This window comes from Ranitomeya variabilis, chromosome 5 (genome assembly GCF_051348905.1).
Source record: "Ranitomeya variabilis isolate aRanVar5 chromosome 5, aRanVar5.hap1, whole genome shotgun sequence".
NCBI classification, from domain to species: Eukaryota; Metazoa; Chordata; class Amphibia; order Anura; family Dendrobatidae; genus Ranitomeya; species Ranitomeya variabilis.
Window position 1 is genome coordinate 655,963,198 of NC_135236.1, and position 24,759 is coordinate 655,987,956.

Genomic DNA, 24,759 nt, shown 5'->3' on the forward strand with positions numbered 1-24,759 from the left:
TATGTCCATAAAGATGGCATAGGGGGGCTAACAGATTCCCTTTAAATCAGTGCTATAAAACATCTTTCTATTTCATATCTATCTAAATTATATGTCTATAATAGATAGATATGAAATAGGTAGATAATATCTATCTATATCTGATTGCAGCGATGTATCACTTACTGGGCATTTTTGATAGAATCCCTGTTTTCTCTGCTGTAGATTTAGCAGTGGTCAGAATATAACCCCGCCCACACCACTGATTGGCAGCTTTCTATGTACACTGTCAGTAATCTGACCATCAGTGTGAGGGGGTGGGGTTACACAGACTAGCTGGACTGCTGAGCACGTGACACCTAGTCAAGCAGTGATAAAACACTGATTATATTGAAACTACAATACGCAGAGCGGAAAATGATACATCGCTGGAATCGGGATCTCTTGCTCTATATTATGCTACTCTCAGATTAAATTGCAAAAACCTGCTGATAAATTCCCTTTAAAATATCCCAGAAGATACTCTGGTACTCTTATTACTAAAACTACAAGAAGTAAACATATGTAGACCCGACTTTTCCAAAAACAGAAGAAAAAGAGCAATTTCGGCTCTTCATTCCGACAGCGGCGTAATATTGTTCCGTATTTTCAGGACCGCATATTGATGTATTTTAATTGTAAAGTGCTGCGGAATATGTTGGCGCTATATAAATAAAGATTATTATTATTATTATTATTATTTTCTTCATCCATCTATCCCATGGTTAAAGAAATATGCCGATGTGCATAACCTTAACTTGTAGACGACCGATGGTCCACAACATGACTTCTAAATATTTTTCTACTGGGTTCTTACCAGCAGTGACTTGATGATGTCTGCGCCTCTTCATTGGTTGTAGTCCAAACCACTTTAAACCAATTTTCACATTTTTTTTTTAATCCATTAATTTATTTTTGCAAATTAGATCTCTCCCGGAAGGAAAGAAAATGACCTCAAATATTGGACGTCCATGTCCAAACCTTTGGCGATCATTGCTACTTAACTAGGGAAATTAGGCAATCCAGGCATCCATCTATAGACAGCTGTTTCGGGTTATGTGCCCCTCATTAGCACCGAGCAAGGTGGCAGAATGAGATGCCCTTGATGCAGTTTTTGGGGGAAGAACAGGCTGGACTAATATATCTCATTCTTTTGCAAGGCTCCTTAAAGGCTCAGACATCGACTTAAGGCGTAGCTGACGCCAATATGTGACATTAACAAGGTAGTTTTCTTTTTTTTTCCAGGACAGAGCAAATTTGCGTGTATTCTCACAGAGCATTGCCGATCAAATTTTATACACAGCTGCTCTCTCTCCTATTAACGCTCCATGAGAGAAAAGTATTTGCACCTCACAAACAATTAACTTGCCACCAGTAAGACCCTCCTCACAGTTTGGGAATTACTGGTAATCCCTAATGTTGCTCCTTTAAAGTGAATCTTTCAGCATAGTTTTGCTATGTAAATGATGTAGGGGCTGAGACCCTGATTCCATCGATGTATCTCTTACAAGGCTGTGGTTTGCTGTTTCAATAAAATCAGTGTTTTATCAACAGGAGATTATCACTACAGGACTAGTGCTCTTGTGCCTCCTAGTCCAACCACGCCCCCAGCACTGATTGGCAGTTTTCTGTCAATATACGGTGTACAGAGCCAATCAGTGGTGTGGGCGGGGTTAAGCAAGACTCAGCACTGCTGGATCTGCAGCAGAGAATACAGAGACTTGCTGCAAGTGACACATCTCAGGAATCAGGGCCTCACCCCCTACATCATGCTGCTCTCAGATCACATAGCAAAAACCTGGTGACAGATTCACTGCAAAGTATTCCACTTACGAATTAGTGGTTCCAGGAAGGATTCTTTCCTATTTCTAGCAAAATGACAACAAATAAGAAATAAACATCATCATCCATTGATTAAATCTAAATATTAATTTAATAAATTAAATGTTAATTAATTAAAAAGCGTTCATCGAAAGATCGTTATTAGACACTCGAAAGAATGTAAAAAATTATGTACTTGTTAGGTTTTGGGATAAAAAAAATGCAAAACTGGAAAAAGAGAACCAATGAAAACTTCACATTTTGATGGTTTTACCTAAAAATCTAAAACGATGTATTTCCATTCACGACTCACCATAGGAAATGCACCAGGAATAAAGCATGAACCGAAAAGAATCTTCGGAGGTCAAAACTTACTTAGTGTACGTGGAGCTGCGAAATTAAGTTACTATGGTCATTGTGAATTAAAAAAAAAGTAGCAGAAGAATATAGAACATTAATTTAGTGTTAAGGTTCCTGCTAAGGAGGAAAGAAATAAAGCAGAAGATGTGGAAATACTTACATACGCTTTGTAATCACAGGCTTGGAAGATGAGCTTTTCGGGATGATGCTGCCAGTACTGAAAGGGTATAGAGCCCGTGGCTTCATTGGGGGCTCGCAGGCTGATAGAAGGTTGGTCTCCCCAATCTCCTGTCTGAAAATCATATTTACTCTAAAAGTAACAAGTTTCAGTTTAGTCCATTATACAATAATTAAAATTATTTACACGGAACACCACAGATTATGGCAGAGGACAGGTGAGGACCCAGACATTTTGAATCCACGCACGGACCACAGCTCCACGACAAGTTGAGGACCAACAAGCTGTTGAAGACACGTACAGAAAGCTGCATGCAATACATGAAACTTTTTATCAAAAAAAAAAACAGTTTGAAAGACAGAATACAGATGAAAAATTGCAAAGATTATCAATAATATAGGAAAGGATTCTTTGTAGTAAAAGCGGTAAATCCATTGATGTCAATCATGGGAAGATTATCATCAATATAGAAAAGTGATTTTTTTTAAGGTAAAAGAAGTAAATATGAGAAATGTCAACCCTTAGGGGAAAATTATAATTAAAATAGGTAAGGATTCTTTACGGTTAAGGCAGTCGATATTGGTGTAATCACTTTTTTTTTCACTCTGAGTCAAAATTGGGAACAAGGGGAAGATTATTATCGACATAAAAAAGGGATATTTGAGGTAAAAGAATTAAATTTGTGGAATGTCAATCATGGGATGATTATTATTGATATAGGAAAGGGGTTTTTATGGTAAAAGAAGTAATTATGAGAAATGTCAACCCTCAGGTGAAAATTATAATTAAAATAGGAAAGGATTCTTTATGGCTAAGGCAGTAGATGTTGGTGTAATCACTTTTTTTCACCCAGAGTCAAAATTTTGAACAAGGGGAAGATTATTATCGATATAAAATAGGGATATTTGTGGTAAAAGAAGTAAATTTGTGGAATATCAATCATGATAGGAGTATTACCAATACAAGAAAAGGTTTTTTTATGGTAAAAGCAGTAAATATGAGAAATGTTGACCGTTAGGGGAAAATTATAATTAAAATGGGAAAGTGTTTTCTTTATGGTGAAGGCAGTAGATGTAATCACTTTTTTTCACCGTGAGTCAAAATTGGGAACAGGGAAAAGATTATTATCAATATAAGAAAGGGATATTTGTGGTAAAAGAATTAAATTTGTGGAATGTCAATCATGGGAAGATTATTATTGATATAGGAAAGGGTTTTTTATGGTAAAAGCAGTAAATATGAGAAATGTCAAACATTACTGGAAAATTATAAATAATACAGGAAAGGGTTACACAGTCACATAAGTTGAAAAAAAAAGACCTAGGTGCATCAAGTTCAACCTTTTCCCACCATTCATACATTTTGTCACTAAATTAACTATAACCTACTATATATTATTTGTACTGAGGGTTCTTTACGGTAAAGTCAGTAAGTGTTGGGGTCAACATGTTTTTTCACCCAGAGTCAAAATTGGGAACAGGGGGAAGAGTATTATCAATATAGGAAAGGGATATTTGGGGCAAAAGAAGTAGACCTTAATGTCCACCATGCATCCATGGGAAGATTATTATCAATATAGGAATGGGATCTTTGCGGTAAAAGAAGTAAATACATGGAATGTCTGTCATGTGTCGATTTGAAGATTATTATCAATATTGGAAAGGATTTTTTATGGTAAAAGCAGATACAATTAGTATAGGAAAGGGTTCTTTACTGTAAAATTAGTAAATTGCGGTGTAATTCCTTTTTATCCACCCTGAATCAAAATGAGGGACAGGGTAAGAAGTATTGCCTTCCTCTTGAAAAAAAAAAGTTACTATTCTACAGTCTATCTCGAAACCAGTTCCTAACTATAAAGGGTATTTTCTCATCTTCTGCAACTCAAAGTTGTGCATGAAAAGGATTCTTTGCGGTAAAAGCAGTGAATCCGCAGAAGACCTACTCTAACACTTTCGTTTTGTATAATTTTCTGCCTTTTTGTACCTACTTGTCTTCATATTCGGTGATGTGTCCTATGTACCATCCAATTCATGACTATATATTAGTATTTTTCAACCATACAACCCACATTTTGAAGAGTCTTTCCACTTCAGACAAAATATGACAAAGTTGGTTTTCACTTATTGGAAGACCTACTTGTCTTTCTTTAAGAAAGATGTCCAAAATTGCAAACAGGTGTTTAAAGGTGTTGTCCAGGCTGTATGTGACTGCAGGATTATCTGGCGCCGGGAGCGGGTCTTGATTTGCATGCATGTGGTCACATTCCAACTAGACGTGTGCGGCCTCACTCAATGGAAGTGTATTGAGCAAGGCCGAACAAGTCTAGTCGGAATGTGGCATGAAGTATGCAAATCGGACACTTGCGGTCACATGACCGCCCACTCCAGGTACCAGAATCGAAGCTGGGGGCGCTGGAGGATTAAAAAATCTGCAGTCCCATAGAGTGACCCAAGCCTGGAGAACCCCTTTAATTTATTTCCCAGAAACAGCGCCAGCTTTTGCCTTTCAATAGTAACACAGCTCATCCCCATTGACGTGAATGAGGTAGAGTTGCAATACCAGACACAGCCTATGAATAAGAGAGGCGCTGCTGCACAAAAAAACTTTTAAACTTAATTTACCTAATGCTTTAGAAGACACATGTTATAGTAGATAAACAATATCCTACTTTGTAATTTAATTTGGAAGAGCGCTGTAATGGGTGCTCTCGCCTCCCCTTTCTGTGGCCAGTTATCTCATGCCTCAAATATATTCCCAGTAGACCTTCTAGGCATCAATATTAAATGCGTTTACACGCATGTAAGCACATGGTTATTGCTGGGCTTTCTGAAACAATTGCAGTGAAGCAGCAAATAGGGGCATGCACCGTAAGCATTCTCTACAGTTATGCCATCCGAGGCATTAGCATTCAACAGGAAATGATCAGACAATGAGATGTGCGCAGCATTCCAGAGAGCGGAGAATAATTACACAGTAGCGTGATCAGGGGCAAGGAGGAGTTTATCTCATTTACACATAAAAGCAAAACAAAATGACAATTGAAGCCATTAATTATACTGTACAGCTGCAACTATCCTCAGTGCACCAAATAATTATCAGAAAAATATCTTAGAAAGCAGAATCTACCCGAGAACCAGGTATGTTAGGCTTAATGGCCTGAAGCTGGAGGGAAAATAGCCGTCAGGCTTCCCTTAATAACTATGGTATTCTGCTGAGTGTTATATTTGTATCTGGGGAAAAATGAAAGTAGAATCCTACCTATACATTGCTCTAACTGTAAAGAACCCTTCCACCCAGGAGGCTGCAAGTGTTCTCACTCATATATTAGGATATTGGGGTATATATATATATATTTTTATACCCCGGCAGAATTTTTGCTTTCTTGGCCTTTTTTCAGAGAATTTGAATGATAACACCAAAACTTTTTCTCCACTCATGGTTAGTGGTCGGGTGAAGCCATTTATTGTCAAACGACTGTGTTTTCTCTTTTTAAATCATAATGGAACTGTCTGAGCTAATATCACCAAGCACAAGCAGTCTAAATGGTACAAGACTATCTCCGAAGACTCTGGCATCCGGATTTCAACAGTTCGAAATATTATCATGAAGTTTGATACTGGTGGAACAGTCAATAACTGTCCTGGATGTGGTAGAAAGAGAAAAATTGTTGGTGCAGACGTTGCCGGGTTTTTTTTTTTAGCATAATTTTTAAATGCAGATTAAAAGCTGCTTTTTTACAGTAGCGGCAAAATCTAATAGACTTCAGAAATCTCATGCACACGCTTGTTTTTTTGTTTTCCTGACTAAATTAAAAAACACTGCAGCGTTTTCAAAATTTGCAGCCTGTCAAGTGTTTTTCCACCCATAGAATGTAATGAGAAAGTGCGAAAATTGTTTTGTACTGTTGACAAAAAGTGCAAAAATTGTTTTGTACTGTTGACAAAGTGACATGAAAATGCCAAAAGTTTCAACATTTTTCGGACTTTTCAAAGCGATTTTCACCAGAATTGTGTCAAAACTGCTTTGATTGCTTGGGGACCAAGACTTTCTTTTATAATAATGGTGCCAATAATGATGACCACAGTTGTAGCACCCGGCATCCATCTTGCGACAGATTTGCACATTTTGGTTTCCATTTATAGCAGCAGTCACAATGCAGATATAACAAGAAAGCCGAAAATCTCCCTGACCCAATGCTCTAGTTAAAGAGAATCTGTCATCACGTTCTTGATATTCCATCAGAGCAGCATGATATAGAGACAGAGACCCTGATTCCAGTGATGTATCACTTAATGGGCTGCTTGCTGCCGTTTTAATAAAAATCCCTTCTTTCTCTGCTGCAGATCTGGGTGTTCTCTAAAGCCTGAGCTCTTAATAACCCCACCCACACCAGTGATTGGCAGCTTTCTGTGTACACTGGCAGAAAGTGGCCAATCAGTGGAGGAGGCGGGGTTAAACAGAGCACATGAATGGGGAGAACTACACAGCAGCAGGTTTAGTAGTCTTTTAGTGATAATCAACTGCTGATAAAACTGTGATTTTACCAAAATTAAAGCAAGCAGCCCAGTAAGTGACACATCACTGGAATCAAGGTATCTGCCTCTACATTATGCTGCTCTCAGATTAGGTGGCAAAAATCTGACAGATCCCCTTTAAGTAACTATATAGTGGAGCAATCTGTACCAATCATTACTGGCTATATGTAACTTATACCATTGTAATAGAGCCGGAGGCTGAGCTCTGAATATATGATGATTTACATTAACTTCTCATTTAATTGCCATTTTCAATGATCATCAAAGATATTCCCAGGAAAAAAAAATATCTGTGACCTATTTTAAAATATGTAATCATTTCTGTTAATAGCAGAATATTATACAATATTTCCTTTGTCCATTATAAATGACACCTAATTAGACATCATCTTTTAATAATATGTTCTGAATTAACATTACAACTCCTGTACAATGACTGATAACACCTCTATATACAGTAGATAACACAGGATCCACCATTCACAATAGGTGATATCACAGCTCACCTCCTCCTCCTGTACAATGACTGATAACACCTCTATATACAGTAGATAACACAGGATCCACCATTCACAATAGGTGATATCACAGCTCACCTCCTCCTCCTGTACAATGACTGATAACACCTCTATATACAGTAGATAACACAGGATCCACCATTCACAACAGGTGATATCACAGCTCACCTCCTCCTCCTGTACAATGACTGATAACACCTCTATATACAGGTGATAACACAGGATCCACCATTCACAATAGGTGATGTCACAGCTCACCTCTTCCTCCTCCTGTACAATGACTGATAACACCTCTATATACAGGAGATAACACAGGATCCACCATTCACAATAGGTGATGTCACAGCTCACCTCCTCCTCCTCCTGTACAATGACTGATAACTCCTCTATATACAGTAGATAACACAGGATCCACCATTCACAATAGGTGATGTCACAGCTCACCTCCTCCTCCTCCTGTACAATGACTGATAACACCTCTATATACAGTAGCTAACATAGGATCCACCATTCACAATAGGTGATGTCACAGCTCACCTCCTCCTCCTGTACAATGACTGATAACACCTCTATATATAGTAGATAGCACAGGATCCACCATTCACAATATGTGATGTCACAGCTCACCTCCTCCTCCTCCTGAACAATGACTGATAACACCTCTATATACAGTAGCTAACATAGGATCCACCATTCACAATAGGTGATGTCACAGCTCACCTCCTCCTCCTGTACAATGACTGATAACACCTCTATATACAGTAGATAACACAGGATCCAGCATTCACAATAGGTGATATCACAGCTCACCTCCTCCTCCTGTACAATGACTGATATCACCTCTCTATACAGTAGGTAACACAGGATCCACCATTCACAATAGGTGATGTCACAGCTCACCTCCTCCTCCTCCTGTACAATGACTGATAACACCTCTATATATAGTAGATAGCACAGGATCCACCATTCACAATAGGTGATGTCACAGCTCACCTCCTCCTCCTCCTGTACAATGACTGATAACACCTCTATATACAGTAGCTAACATAGGATCCACCATTCACAATAGGTGATGTCACAGCTCACCTCCTCCTCCTGTACAATGACTGATAACACCTCTATATACAGTAGATAACACAGGATCCAGCATTCACAATAGGTGATGTCACAGCTCACCTCCTCCCCCTCCTGTACAATGACTGATAACACCTCTATATACAGGAGCTAACACAGGATCCACCATTCACAATAGGTGATATCACAGCTCACCTCCTCCTCCTGTACAATGACTGATAACACCTCTATATACAGGAGCTAACACAGGATCCACCATTCACAATAGGTGATGTCACAGCTCACCTCCTCCTGTACAATGACTCATAACACCTCTATATACAGTAGGTAACACAGGATCCACCATTCACAATAGGTGATATCACAGCTCACCTCCTCCTCCTGTACAATGACTGATAACACCTCTATATACAGTAGATAACACAGGATCCACCATTCACAATAGGTGATGTCACAGCTCACCTCCTCCTCCTGTACAATGACTGATAACACCTCTATATACAGGAGCTAACACAGGATCCACCATTCACAATAGGTGATGTCACAGCTCACCTCCTCCTCCTGTACAATGACTGATAACACCTCTATATACAGTAGATAACACAGGATCCAGCATTCACAATAGGTGATGTCACAGCTCACCTCCTCCCCCTCCTGTACAATGACTGATAACACCTCTATATACAGTAGGTAACTGTTGTGAATTTGGATTCTGGGCTCCCCCGGTGGCCGCTTGTGGAATTGGACTTGTCATCCTCTTTCCTGTTTCACCTGGTTCCATCAGTAGTGGGTGTCGCTATTTAAGCTCATTTCTCTGGTGGTTTCTTGCCGGTCAACAATGTTATCTGATGCCTCTCAGTGCTTGTTCCTGCTTCTGACAACTACTAGATAAGTTGGACTTTTGTCCATGTTTCGTTTTGCCTATTTGTTCCAGTTCACAGCTGAAGTTTTGTTACTGTGTCTGGAAAGCTCTCGTTGATCAGGGATTGCTACTCTGGCGTTATGAGTTAATGCCAGAGTTTAAGGTAATCTCTGGATGGTGTTTTGTTAGTGTTTTTCTGCTGACCATGAAAGTATACTATCTGTCTTCTGCTATCTAGTAAGCGGACCTCAAATTTGCTAAGACTATTTTCCTGCTGCGTTTGTTGTTTCATCTGAACTCACCGTCATTATATGTGGGGGGCTACTGTCTTCTTTGGAATATTTCTCTAGAGGTGAGCCAGGTCTTATATTTCCCTCTGCTAGCTATTTAGGTCTTAGGCCAGAGCTGGGCATCTAGCGATAAATAGGAAATGCTACCTGGCTATTTCTAGTTGCGCGGCAGGCTTAGTTCATGGTCAGTATAGTTCCATCTTCCGAGAGCTTGTCCCTCTATAGGCTTGCTATGATCTCTGCCTGCAGAGATCATGACAGTTTGACCGGCCAATAAAGTGTTAAAGACCCAGGTTGAGAAAGGAGAGTTATAAGAAGTCTGCTGGAATTTTTTTTTTTTTTTTTTCCAGTTTGCCTTGCTGCAGTCTTTTTTCTCTCTCTCCTCCTAATCTCTGTATGGCTCTGTGTGCACCTGACAATAATGGATCTTCAGAGTGTAACTGCGGGTTTGAATAATCTCATCACGAAAGTACAAAATTTACAAGATTTTGTGGTACATGCTCCAGTATCTGAGCCGAGAATTCCTTTGCCGGAGTTCTTCACAGGGAATAGAGCTAGCTTCCAGAATTTCCGAAATAATTGTAAGCTTTATTTGTCCCTGAAGTCTCGTTCAGCTGGAGACCCTGCTCAGCAGGTTAGGATTGTGATTTCCTTGCTCAGGGGTGACCCTCAAGATTGGGCCTTCTCATTGCCAGCAGGGGATCCTGCGTTGCGCGATGTGGATGCGTTTTTTCTGGCCTTGGGCTTGCTTTATGAGGAACCTCATTTGGAACTTCAGGCAGAAAAAACTTTGATGGCACTATCTCAGGGGCAAGACGAAGCTGAGGTTTACTGCCAAAAATTCCGTAAATGGTCTGTGCTTACTCAGTGGAATGAGTGCGCCTTGGCGGCAACTTTCAGAGAAGGTCTCTCTGATGCCGTTAAGGATGTTATGGTGGGGTTCCCTGTGCCTGCAGGTCTGAATGAGTCCATGACAATGGCTATTCAGATTGATAGGCGTCTGCGGGAGCGCAAACCGGTGCACCATCTGGCGGTGTCTATGGAAAAGACGCCAGAAAGTATGCAGTGTGATAGAATTCTGTCCAGGAGCGAGCGACAGAATTTTAGACGGAAGAATGGATTGTGCTTCTATTGTGGGGATTCTACTCATGTTATATCAGCATGCTCTAGGCGTACAAAGAAGCTTGATAAGTCTGTTTCCATTGGCACCATTCAGTCTAAGTTTATTTTGTCTGTAACCCTGATTTGCTCTTTGTCATCCATTGCCACGGACGCCTATGTTGACTCTGGCGCCGCTCTGAGTCTTATGGATTGGTCCTTTGCCAATCGTTGTGGTTTTGATTTAGAGCCTTTGGAGACTCTTATTCCTCTGAAGGGGATTGACTCCACCCCATTGGCTAATAATAAACCACAATACTGGACACAAGTAACCATGCGTATCAATCCGGATCACCAGGAGATTATTCGTTTCCTGGTGCTGTATAATTTACATGACGATTTGGTACTGGGATTGCCATGGTTGCAGTCTCACAATCCAGTCTTGGACTGGAGAGCAATGTCTGTGTTGAGCTGGGGATGTAAGGGTATTCATGGGGACTTACCTTTGGTTTCTATTTCGTCGTCCATTCCCTCTGAAGTCCCTGAGTTCCTCTCTGATTATCAAGACGTCTTTGACGAACCCAAGCTTGGGTCGTTACCTCCGCACCGTGAGTGCGATTGTGCCATAGATTTGATACCGGGTTGCAAATATCCAAAGGGTCGTTTGTTTAATCTGTCTGTGCCGGAACATGCTGCTATGCGGGAATATATAAAGGAGTCTTTGGAAAAGGGACATATTCGTCCATCTTCTTCTCCCTTGGGAGCTGGGTTTTTCTTTGTCTCAAAAAAGGACGGCTCTTTGAGACCATGTATTGATTATCGGCTTCTGAATAAGATCACTGTTAAGTACCAATACCCATTGCCATTGCTTACTGATTTGTTTGCTCGTATAGAGGGTGCTAAGTGGTTCTCTAAAATTGATCTTCGTGGGGCGTATAATTTGGTGCGGATCAGGCAGGGGGATGAGTGGAAGACCGCATTTAATACGCCCGAGGGCCACTTTGAGTATTTGGTCATGCCTTTTGGTCTTTCTAATGCCCCTTCAGTTTTCCAGTCTTTTATGCATGATATTTTCCGCGATTTTTTGGATAAATTTATGATAATATATCTGGATGATATTCTGATTTTTTCTGATGACTGGGACTCTCATGTCCAGCAGGTCAGGAGAGTTTTTCAGGTTCTGCGGTCTAATTCTTTATGTGTGAAGGGGTCTAAGTGCGTTTTTGGGGTCCAGAAAATTTCCTTTTTGGGGTATATTTTTTCTCCCTCTTCCATTGAGATGGATCCCGTCAAGGTGCAAGCTATTTGTGACTGGACTCAGCCCTCCTCTCTTAAGGGTCTTCAGAGATTTTTGGGCTTTGCCAACTTTTACCGCCGATTTATTGCTGGTTTTTCGGATGTCGTTAAACCACTGACTGATTTGACCAGACATGGCGCTGATGTTGCTAATTGGTCCCCTCATGCTGTAGAGGCCTTTCAGGAGCTTAAGCACCGTTTTGCCTCTGCCCCTGTGTTACGTCAGCCTGATGTGAATCTGCCTTTTCAGGTTGAGGTTGACGCTTCGGAGATCGGAGCTGGGGCAGTGTTGTCGCAGAAAGGTTCCGACTGCTCCGTCATTAGGCCTTGTGCCTTCTTTTCTCGCAAATTTTCGCCCGCAGAGCGGAATTATGATGTTGGGAATAGGGAGCTTTTGGCCATGAAGTGGGCGTTTGAGGAGTGGCGCCATTGGCTAGAGGGGGCTAAGCATCAGGTGGTGGTATTGACTGACCACAAAAATTTGATTTATCTTGAGACTGCCAGGCGCCTGAATCCTAGACAGGCGCGCTGGTCTTTATTTTTTTCTCGCTTTAATTTTGTGGTGTCATACCTACCGGGTTCTAAGAATGTTAAGGCAGATGCCCTTTCTAGGAGTTTTGACCCGGACTCTCCTGGTAATGCTGAACCCACAGGTATCCTTAGGGAGGGAGTAATTTTGTCGGCCGTTTCTCCTGATCTGCGGCGGTCCTTGCAAGAGTTTCAGGCGGATAGACCGGATCGTTGTCCGCCTGATAGACTGTTTGTTCCGGATGATTGGACCAGTAGAGTCATCTCTGAGGTACATTCTTCTGCATTGGCAGGTCATCCCGGAATTTTTGGTACCAGGGATTTGGTGGCAAGATCCTTCTGGTGGCCTTCCCTGTCACGAGATGTGCGAGTCTTTGTGCAGTCATGTGACATTTGTGCTCGGGCCAAGTCTTGTAGTTCTCGGGCTAGCGGACTGCTGTTGCCCTTGCCTATTCCTAAGAGGCCTTGGACACACATCTCGATGGATTTTATTTCAGATCTGCCTGTTTCCCAGAAGATGTCTGTCATCTGGGTGGTCTGTGACCGTTTCTCTAAAATGGTCCATTTGGTTCCTCTGCCCAAGTTGCCTTCTTCTTCTGAGTTGGTTCCTCTGTTTTTTCAGAATGTTGTCCGATTGCACGGTATTCCTGAGAATATTGTTTCTGACAGAGGTACCCAATTTGTGTCTAGATTTTGGCGGGCATTCTGTGCTAGGATGGGCATAGATTTGTCTTTTTCATCTGCTTTTCACCCTCAGACTAATGGCCAGACCGAGCGGACTAATCAGACCCTGGAGACATATCTGAGGTGTTTTGTCTCTGCTGACCGGGATGATTGGGTTGCTTTTTTGCCATTGGCAGAGTTCGCCCTCAATAATCGGGCCAGCTCTTCCACCTTGGTGTCCCCGTTTTTCTGTAATTCGGGGTTTCACCCTCGATTTTCCTCCGGTCAGGTGGAATCCTCGGATTGTCCTGGAGTGGATGCGGTGGTGGAGAGATTGCATCACATCTGGGTGCAGGTTATGGACAATTTGAAGTTGTCCCAGGAGAAGACTCAGCGTTTTGCCAACCGTCATCGTCGTGTTGGTTCTCGGCTTTGTGTTGGAGATTTGGTGTGGTTGTCTTCTCGTTTTGTCCCTATGAGGGTCTCTTCTCCTAAGTTTAAACCTCGGTTCATCGGCCCTTATAGAATATTGGAGATTCTTAATCCTGTTTCTTTCCGTTTGGACCTCCCTGCGTCCTTTTCCATTCATAACGTTTTTCATCGGTCGTTATTGCGCAGGTATGAGGTACCTGTTGTACCTTCAGTTGAGCCTCCTGCTCCGGTGTTGGTTGAGGGTGAGTTGGAGTACGTTGTGGAGAAAATTTTGGACTCTCGTGTTTCCAGACGGAGACTCCAGTATCTGGTCAACTGGAAGGGTTACGGCCAGGAGGATAATTCTTGGGTCAATGCATCTGATGTTCATGCTTCTGATCTTGTTCGTGCCTTCCATAGGGCTCATCCTGGTCGCCCTGGTGGATCTGGTGAGGGTTCGGTGCCCCCTCCTTGAGGGGGGGGTACTGTTGTGAATTTGGATTCTGGGCTCCCCCGGTGGCCGCTTGTGGAATTGGACTTGTCATCCTCTTTCCTGTTTCACCTGGTTCCATCAGTAGTGGGTGTCGCTATTTAAGCTCATTTCTCTGGTGGTTTCTTGCCGGTCAACAATGTTATCTGATGCCTCTCAGTGCTTGTTCCTGCTTCTGACAACTACTAGATAAGTTGGACTTTTGTCCATGTTTCGTTTTGCCTATTTGTTCCAGTTCACAGCTGAAGTTTTGTTACTGTGTCTGGAAAGCTCTCGTTGATCAGGGATTGCTACTCTGGCGTTATGAGTTAATGCCAGAGTTTAAGGTAATCTCTGGATGGTGTTTTGTTAGTGTTTTTCTGCTGACCATGAAAGTATACTATCTGTCTTCTGCTATCTAGTAAGCGGACCTCAAATTTGCTAAGACTATTTTCCTGCTGCGTTTGTTGTTTCATCTGAACTCACCGTCATTATATGTGGGGGGCTACTGTCTTCTTTGGAATATTTCTCTAGAGGTGAGCCAGGTCTTATATTTCCCTCTGCTAGCTATTTAGGTCTTAGGCCAGAGCTGGGCATCTAGCGATAAATAGGAAATGCTACCTGGCTATTTCTAGTTGCGCGGCAGGCTTAGTTCATGGTCAGTATAGTTCCATCTTCCGAGAGCTTGTCCCTCTATAGGCTTGCTATGATCTCTGCCTGCAGAGATCATGACAGGTAACACAGGATCCACCATTCACAATAGGTGATATCACAGCTCACCTCCTCCTCCTGTACAATGACTGATAACACCTCTATATACAGTAGATAACACAGGATCCACCATTCACAATAGGTGATGTCACAGCTCACCTCCTCCTCCTGTACAATGACTGATAACACCTCTATATACAGGAGCTAACACAGGATCCACCATTCACAATAGGTGATATCACAGCTCACCTCCTCCTGTACAATGACTCATAACACCTCTATATACAGTAGGTAACACAGGATCCACCATTCACAATAGGTGATATCACAGCTCACCTCCTCCTCCTGTACAATGACTGATAACACCTCTATATACAGTAGATAACACAGGATCCACCATTCACAATAGGTGATGTCACAGCTCACCTCCTCCTCCTGTACAATGACTGATAACACCTCTATATACAGGAGCTAACACAGGATCCACCATTCACAATAGGTGATGTCACAGCTCAGCTCCTCCTCCTGTACAATGACTGATAACACCTCTATATAGAGTAGATAACACAGGATCCACCATTCACAATAGGTTATGTCACAGCTCACCTCCTCCTCCTGTACAATGACTGATAACACCTCTATATAGAGTAGATAACACGGGATCCACCATTCACAATAGGTGATATCACAGCTCACCTCCTCCTCCTGTACAATGACTGATAACACCTCTATATACAGGAGCTAACACAGGATCCACCATTCACAATAGGTGATGTCACAGCTCAGCTCCTCCTCCTGTACAATGACTGATAACACCTCTATATAGAGTAGATAACACAGGATCCACCATTCACAATAGGTTATGTCACAGCTCACCTCCTCCTCCTGTACAATGACTGATAACACCTCTATATAGAGTAGATAACACAGGATCCACCATTCACAGTTGGTGATGTCACAACTCGCCTCCTCCTTTTTTCAAGATCAGAGCATGCCTAGAAAACTCTCTCATGGGAGACAATGAGTCAGAATCGGTCTATTGCCTCCTATACAGAAGAGGAAGTGTGAGCCTAGTATTGAGCTTATGGCCATAGTGAAAATTGTAAGATTTCTGTTTGTTTGTTTTTTAAATAGATAGTATATACTACGTAGCCCTGCTATATACTACGTAGCTATGTTATATACTACGTCGGTTGTGTTATATACTACGTCACTGTGCAATATAGTACGTAGCCTGTGCTATATACTACCTACATATTCTAGAATACCGGATACGTTAGAATCGGGTCACCATCTAGTTTACTATATAATTGTCTAAGGGGTACTTCCGTCTGTCTGTCCTTCTGTCTGTCTGTCTGTCACGGATATTCATTGGTCGCGGCCTCTGTCTGTTACAGAAATCCAACTCGCTGATTGGTCGCAGCAAAACAGCCACAACCAATCAGCGACGGGCACAGTCCAGCGCCAAAATGGCCACTCCTTCCTCCCCGCAGTCAGTGGCCGCTCCATAATCCCCTACAGTCAGCGCTCACACAGGGTTTATGGCAGCGCTAACGGACCGCGTTATGCTGCGGTGTAACGCACTCCATTAACGCTGCTATTAACCCTGTGTGACCAAATTTTTACTATTGATGCTGCCTATGCAGCATCAATAGTTAAAAGATCTAATGCTAAAAATAATAAAAAAAATTAAAAATCATTATATACTCACCTTCCGCTGCCTTTCCCGCTCCTCGCGACGCTCCGGTGACTGCTCCATGCAAGCGGCAGGTTCCGGTGTCAAGGATGGTATGCGAGAAGGACCTGCCATGACGTCACAGTCATGTGACCGCGACGTCATCACAGGTCCTGCGCTCATACCAACCCTGGGACCGGAAGCTACCGCGTGCACCACACACAGGGCCAGGACTTCAACGGGCCTTCGGAAGGTGAGTATATGTTTATTTTTTATTTTAAGTCTGAATACCAGGTGGCTCTGTGCTGTATACTCCGTCGCTGTGCAATATACTCCGTGGCTGGGCAATATACTACGTGGCTGTGCAATATACTCCGTGGCTGGGCAATATACTACGTGGCTGGGCAATATACTACGTGGCTGGGAAATATACTATGTGGCTGGGCAATATACTACGTGGCTGGGCAATATACTACGTGGCTGGGCAATATACTACGTGGCTGGGCAATATACTACGTGGCTGGGCAATATACTACGTGGCTGTGCAATATACTACGTGGCTGGGCAATATACTACGTGGCTGGGCAATATACTATGTGGCTGGGAAATATACTACGTAGGCTGGGCAATATACTACGTGACTGGGCAATACACTACGTGACTGGGCAATATACTACGTGGCTGGGCAATATACTACGTGACTGGGCAATATACTACGTGGCTGGGCAATATACTACGTGGCTGGGCAATATACTACGTGGCTGGGCAATATACTACGTGGCTGGGCAATATACTACGTGACTGGGCAATATACTACGTGGCTGGGCAATATACTACGTGACTGGGCAATATACTATGTGGCTGGGCAATATACTACGTGACTGGGCAATATACTACGTGACTGGGCAATATACTACGTGACTGGGCAATATACTACGTGGCTGGGCAATATACTACGTGGCTGGGCAATATACTACGTGGCTGGGCAATATACTACGTGACTGGGCAATATACTACGTGGCTGGGCAATATACTATGTGGCTGGGCAATATACTACATGGGCTGGGCAATATACTACGTGGCTGGGCAATATACTACGTCGCTGGGCAATATACTACGTGACTGGGCAATATACTACGTCGCTGGGCAATATACTACGTGACTGGGCAATATACTACGTGACTGGGCAATATACTACGTGGCTGGGCAATATACTACGTGGCTGGGCAATATACTACGTGACTGGGCAATATACTACGTGGCTGGGCAATATACTACGTGGCTGGGCAATATACTACGTAACTGGGCAATATACTACGTGACTGGGCAATATACTACGTGGCTGGGCAATATACTACGTGGCTGGGCAATATACTACGTGACTGGGCAATATACTACGTGGCTGGGCAATATACTATGTGGCTGGGCAATATACTACATGGGCTGGGCAATATACTACGTGGACATGCATATTCTAGAATACCCGATGCGTTAGGATCTGGCCACCATCTAGTTTAACATAAAAAGATATGTTAAACAATATGGAATCTTCTGATGACACATTCCCTCATGGTCTAAAAAAAAATAAAAAATCTAATGTGCACGGTAACGACCTGATCTTCCCACCATGGCAGATGTAGGGAGAAAGTCAAATGAAATCCAATGAGCAAGAACTTGTGTCCTCGTTGTGCCAAAAAAGTGGCGCCCCATGGTAACACAGAGTGCCTATGGCTTGTAGTATTGGTAGCGTGGAAGCAGTAGGAAATCTGGATGCCACCGTGTTCATTGCTTTGTCTTGTCCATAAGGTCTTTTTCTAAGTTTTTCCTGACTTTGTTCAATTAAGTGGAAAAAAATTCCAAAATAAACTTTTTTATTTATGTGTATATATATATATATATATATATATTTACTTTTTTCCCCTAAAGTATGATGCAGAATAGTGTATTTAGCAGTATATGTTTTCACTATAAGGTTATCTCAAAATGGCTGCCATGTTTTTAAAAAATAAATTATTATTATTATTATTAATAATAATAATAATAATAGTAATAAATTATAATACCATAATAAATGTACAAAAAAAGTATAAAAAAGCAATAGATCATAATGTAACAAATAATAAAGGAAGATAAAGAAAAAATAAAATAGTAGTGAAGCTTTAAAAAAAAATAAAATAAAATAATATTTCTGATTTTCTAAGTTAGTTTACAAATTACAAGTTCAAAATAGCTGCCTGTTTAAAAAAAATCAATATATAAAAAAAATAAAAAAAAATTATAATACCATAATAAATGGACAGAAAAAGTATAAAAAGAGCAATAGATAATAATATAATAAATAATTAGGGCAAATAAAGAAAAAATAAAATAGTAGTGAAGATTAAAGGGAATCTCTCAGCAGGATTGTGCTCAGTAACCTACAGACAGTGTCAGGTTGGTGCCGTTATACTGATTAAAATGATACCTTGGTTGATGAAATCAGTCTTGTGGTTGTTGTGTATGTATATCTATAAAGTTTATTATGTAACATCAGGTCAGTGAGCAATCAATGACCTGTCAGAAGTCATACATATGAAGACCCCCCACAGCCCCATCCACAGGCCGCTCCAGCGCACGACCTTATCATTAACTGAACATAAAGATTAAACAACAACCACAAGACAGATTTCATCAACCCATTTTAATCAGTATTACACATGACTGTTCACAGGTTCCCATTAAAAATAAAAAAATCATATTTCTGATTTTCAAAGTTACTTTACAAGTTCAAAATAGCTAAAAATGTAAAAAAAATAAATAATAATAATAAATTTTAATATCATAATAAATGTACAAAAAAGTATAAAAAATAAACAGATAATGTAAAAAATAATAAGGGAAAATAACCAAAAAATTACAATAGTAAAGCTTTAATTAAAGGTAAAAAAAACATATTTCCAGATTTCAAAGTTACTTTACAAGTTCAAAATAGCAGCCTGCTTTAAAATAATAATAATTATAATAATAATAATTTATAATACCACAATAAAAAAATGTACAAAAATATATATAAAAAGCAAAATATAATAATGTAATAACTAATAAAGGCAAATAAAGAAAAATTTAAATAGTAGTGAAGATTAAAAAAAAATAATATATATATATATATTCTATTTTCGATTTTCAAAGTTACTTTACAAGGTCAAAATAGCTCAAAATAGCTGGCTGTTTTAAAAAAATAAAATAAATTAAAAATAATAATGAATTATAATACCATAGTGAATGAAGAAAAATATAACATAAAAATATATAATAATGGTAAATAAAGAAAAAAATAGTGGTGAAGCTTAAAAAAAAAAAAATCATATATCTGGTCTTCAAAGTGACAAGTAATGACAGAATCAGATGTACCGAAGGAACTTGTTATGTTTATGACAAACACATCTAAAAATACGACCTACAGATGTTGCTTCAGGTAGATTTTCGTCAGCAGAATTTTTAATTTAGAAATGTTATTACCTGAGCCATCTGCCTTTCAAGTTTTGATCTCGGTATATCATCAAAGTAATTTTCATTTCTTCTCCGCCGTCCATCCCCTTGCATCATAATGTGGGAAAAATCCAGAGATCCCCCAGTCGGATACAGCTTTGCGGATTTAGTGACTGAAAACAATGTAAATAAATATTTTAAAAAAATTAAATATGTATTTCCTGTAGTAACCACTAGAGGTCACATAGGAGCTTATTACATACCATTTCTATATTCAACTCAATAATACCACTGTACACAGCAAGCTCTGGAGCTCCCTCTAGTGGCGGCTATGGGTAGTCAGAATGTTATGATTTAATCAATGTCTATGCAGGGGATTTGGAGCTCGGTATCAAAGAAACAGAGCTCTGATCACTACAAAGATTTATATTTTACTTTTTGACACTAGTCTCCAAAGAGAGACTCTCAAGCTACATTGACAACACTTTTTACTATACACTTAGGGTCCTTACACTAATGCACATACAGCTCCCATAATCCTACCATATAATGTCTAAATAACATGCAGTATCACAATGCTTCCCGAGAGAGGTGACCCAACATTCATCATCCTATACATTGGGACCCTCAGAATCCAAAGAATGGGCATTCCATGGAGGGGGATGGGTGATCATAGCTCCAATTACTTGTAAGAGTCTATGGGACCAATAACGCTCATGTGTGACCACCACTCATATAAACAGTTTATGGTCACAGATGTGCAGTATCGCTCCATTCATGGGAAACCCTTTCCCGGTGGATAACCCAGTGGTTGGATTTCCACTGATCATACATTTATCTCCTGTCTAGTGGATAGCTGATGAATTTTGTTGGTGAGATAACCCCTTTAAGAAGCCCACATAGAACATGAATTCAGTAAATAAATACATCCATATAGTGCTAAGTACTAAGTGGTTTTATGGTTCATTTTTATTTGTTGTCACGCCCACAGGTGATGCATGCGCTTCGTGGACCCACTGTGCCACAGGGCCCGCTTTGCCTAGAGAGGGGCGTAGCTAAGCTGCTACCTGGTTTTCACTGGAGCTCCTGATGGTGGACTCAGGCCTGAGCTGCAGGTAGCCGCCATGGACCCCTAGGCAGTCCACGGTGCTGGAGCTACTGACCCCAAGAGTCAGGTTCGCTGACAGGGATATGGACTTGGGCTCCATTCAGACTATTAGGTTCTGGATCCTCTGCAGAACTCTTACTGACACCGGACACAGATTCGGGCTCCAGTCAGAATACTAGGTTCAGGATCTTTGGGCAGAATGTTTACTGACATGGAGTCTCCGAGACAGGGCTGATCTGGAGACTGACTTAAGCAGTCCGGATACACGGAATACTTGGGTATGCACAAATTCAGACAAAAAGGGTCTCGGATACTGATTCAGGTACCACCGGAGCAGCTTCAGGTTCTGGCACTGGCCACACCAGAACCAGGGACTTCAGGTTCAGGACACTGGCCACACAAGAACCAGGGTCTACGGGTGCAGGACTGGCCACGCAAGGACCAGTGACTTCAGTTTCAGGACTGGAGACACAAGGAACAGGGACTTCAGGTTCAGAACACTGGCCACACAAGGCCAGGGACTTCAGGTTCAGGACACTGGCCACACAAGGACCAGGTACTATGGGTTCACGACACTGGCCACGCAACGTCCAGGGACATCAGGTTCAGGACTGCCCACACAAGGAACAGGGACTTTAGGTTCAGGACACTGGCCACACAAGGACCAGGGACTATGGGTTCGGAATACTGGCCACACAAGGACCAGGGACTTCAGGTTCAAAACACTAGCCACACAATTACCAGGGACTACGGGTTCAGGACTAGCCTCGCAAGGACTAACGACTTCAGGTTCATGACACTGGCCACCCAAGGATCAGGGACTATGGGTTCATGACACTGACTACACGACGACCAAAGACATCAGGTTCAGGACTGCCCACACAAGGAACAGGGACTTTAGGTTCAGGACACTGGCCACACAAGGACCAGGGACTATGGGTTCGGAATACTGGCCACATAAGGACCAGGGACTTCAGGTTCAGAGCACTGGCCACACAATTACCAGGGACTACGGGTTCAGGACTGGCCTCGCAAGGACCAAGGACTTCAGGTTCATGACACTGGCCACCCAAGGATCAGGGACTACAGGTTCAGGACACTGGCCACCCAAGGATCAGGGACTACAGGTTCAGGACTGGCCACAAAAGGACCAGGGACTACGGGTTCAAGATACTGGTCGCACAAGGGCCAGGGACTTCAGGTTAAGGACACTGGCCACACAAGGACCAGGGACTACAGGTTCAGGACTGGCCACAAAAGGACCAGGGACTACGGGTTCAAGATAATAATAATAATTAATAATAATAATTTTTATTTATATAGCGCCAACATATTCCGCAGCGCTTTACAACTTATAGAGGGGACTTGTACAGACAATAGACATTACAGCATAACAGAAATCACAGTTCAAAACAGATACCAGGAGGAATGAGGGCCCTGCTCGCAAGCTTACAAACTATGAGGAAAAGGGGAGACACGAGAGGTGGATGGTAACAATTGCTTTAGTTATTTGGACCAGCCATAGTGTAAGGCCCGGGTGTTCATGTAAAGCTGCATGAACCAGTTAACAGCCTAAGTATGTAGCAGTACAGACACAGAGGGCTATTAACTGCATAAAGTGTATGAGAACACGATGCAAGGAACCTGATTATGTGTTTTGTTTTTTTTTCTATTTTTAATAGGCCACACAGGGATAGTTAGGTTAATGCGTTGAGGCGGTAGGCCAGTCTGAACAAATGCGTTTTTAGGGCACGCTTAAAACTGTGGGGATTGGGGATTAATCGTATTAACCTAGGTAATGCATTCCAAAGAATCGGCGCAGCACGTGTAAAGTCTTGGAGACGGGAGTGGGAGGTTCTGATTATTGAGGATGCTAACCTGAGGTCATTAGCGGAGCGGAGAGCACGGGTAGGGTGGTAGACTGAGACCAGAGAGGAGATGTAGGGTGGTGCTGAGCCATGGAGTGCTTTGTGGATGAGGGTAGTAGTTTTGTACTGGATTCTGGAGTGGATGGGTAGCCAGTGTAATGACTGGCACAAGGTAGAGGCATCGGTGTAACGGTTGGTGAGGAATATGATCCTGGCAGCAGCATTCAGGACAGATTGGAGCGGGGAGAGTTTGGTAAGAGGGAGGCCGATTAGTAGAGAGTTACAATAGTCCAGACGGGAATGAATAAGAGAAACAGTAAGAGTTTTTGCAGAGTCGAAAGTAAGAAAAGGGCGAATTCTAGAAATGTTTTTGAGATGCAGATAAGAAGAGCGAGCCAGTGATCGGATGTGGGGGGTGAATGAAAGCTCGGAATCAAGGATGACCCCAAGGCAGCGGGCATGTTGCTTTGGAGTAATGATTGAACCGCACACGGAGATGGCAATGTCAGGCAAAGGTACATACTGGCCACACAAGGACCAGGGACTTCAGGTTAAGGACACTGGCCACACAAGGACCAGGGACTACAGGTTCAGGACTGGCCACAAAAGGACCAGGGACTACGGGTTCAAGATACTGGCCACACAAGGACCAGGGACTACGGATTCAGGACTGGACACACAAGACCAGGGACTATGGATTCAGGACTGGACACACAAGACCAGGGACTACGGATTCAGGACTGGACACACAAGGACCAGAGACACAGGAAGCAGGGATCACACTGGGGGACACACCATGCGGGACGGTAAGTATGTCAGCGACCCTGCATGACAGAGGAAAGGGAACCATTTAGGGGTGCTGACATTAGCGTTACAGTCAGAAAACAGGACAACTAATACATCGACCATTACAGCTAGAATACTAAAAAACAAATCTACCCTGCACTAGTACATAACTAAGTGCTATTAGTGAACCCTTAACCCCTTCACCCCGAAGCCTGTTTTCACCTAAGTGACAGGGCCAATTTTTACAATTCTGACCAGTCACTTTATGAGGTCATAACTCTGAAACGCTTCAACGGATCCTGGTGATTCTGACATTGTTTTCTCGTGACATATTGTACTTTATGATAGTGGTAAAACTTCTTCGATATGACTTGCATTTATTTGTGAAAAAAACAGAAATTTGTCGAAAATTATGAAAATTTAGCAATTTTCAAATTTTTCGTTTTTATGCCCTTAAATTAGAGAGTTATATCACATAATAAAGTTAATAAACAACATTTCCCTCATGTCTGCTTTACATCAGCACAATTTTGGAAACATAATTTTTTTTTGTTAGGGAGTTATAAGGGTTAAAAGTTGACCAGCGATTTCTCATTTTTGCAACAAAATTTGCAAAACCATTTTTTTTACGGACCACCTCACACTTGAAGTGACTTTGAGGGGTCTATATGACAGAAAATGCCCAAAAGTGACACCATTCTAAAAACTGCACCCCCCAAGGTACTCAAAACCACATTCAAAAAGTTTATTAACCCTTCAGGTGATGCACAGGAATTTTTGGAATGTTTAAAAAAAATTGAACATTTAATTTTTTTTTCACAAAATGTTTACTTCAGATCCAATTTGTTTTATTTTACCAAGGGTAACAGGAGAAATTGGACCACAAAAGTCGTTGTACACCGATACCCCACATGTTGGGGTAAACCATTGTTTGGGCACATGGCAGAGCTCGGAAGGGAAGGAGCGCCATTTGACTTTTCAATGCAAGATTTGCTGGAATTGAGATCGGAACCCATGTCGCG

At 41.7% G+C, this 24,759-nt stretch overlaps 1 protein-coding gene across 4 annotated transcripts in view; it reads right to left on the bottom strand.

Annotated features, from left to right (window-relative positions):
* The window catches only part of ANKS1B (ankyrin repeat and sterile alpha motif domain containing 1B), a 161,095-nt gene that overhangs the window by 59,623 nt on the left and 76,713 nt on the right, over positions 1–24,759 (bottom strand). For 2 of the 4 annotated variants that reach the window (XM_077266459.1, XM_077266457.1), the window contains exons 2-3: positions 20,006–20,148; positions 2,360–2,491 (exon numbers count right to left, since the gene is read on the bottom strand). In XM_077266459.1, the coding sequence (XP_077122574.1) occupies positions 2,360–2,491; positions 20,006–20,092 (219 nt within the window). In that variant the 5' untranslated portion in view covers positions 20,093–20,148. Of the gene's footprint in view, positions 1–2,359; positions 2,510–20,005; positions 20,149–24,759 lie in introns of all 4 variants that reach the window. The other 2 variants (XM_077266456.1, XM_077266458.1) reach the window with 1 other exon arrangement.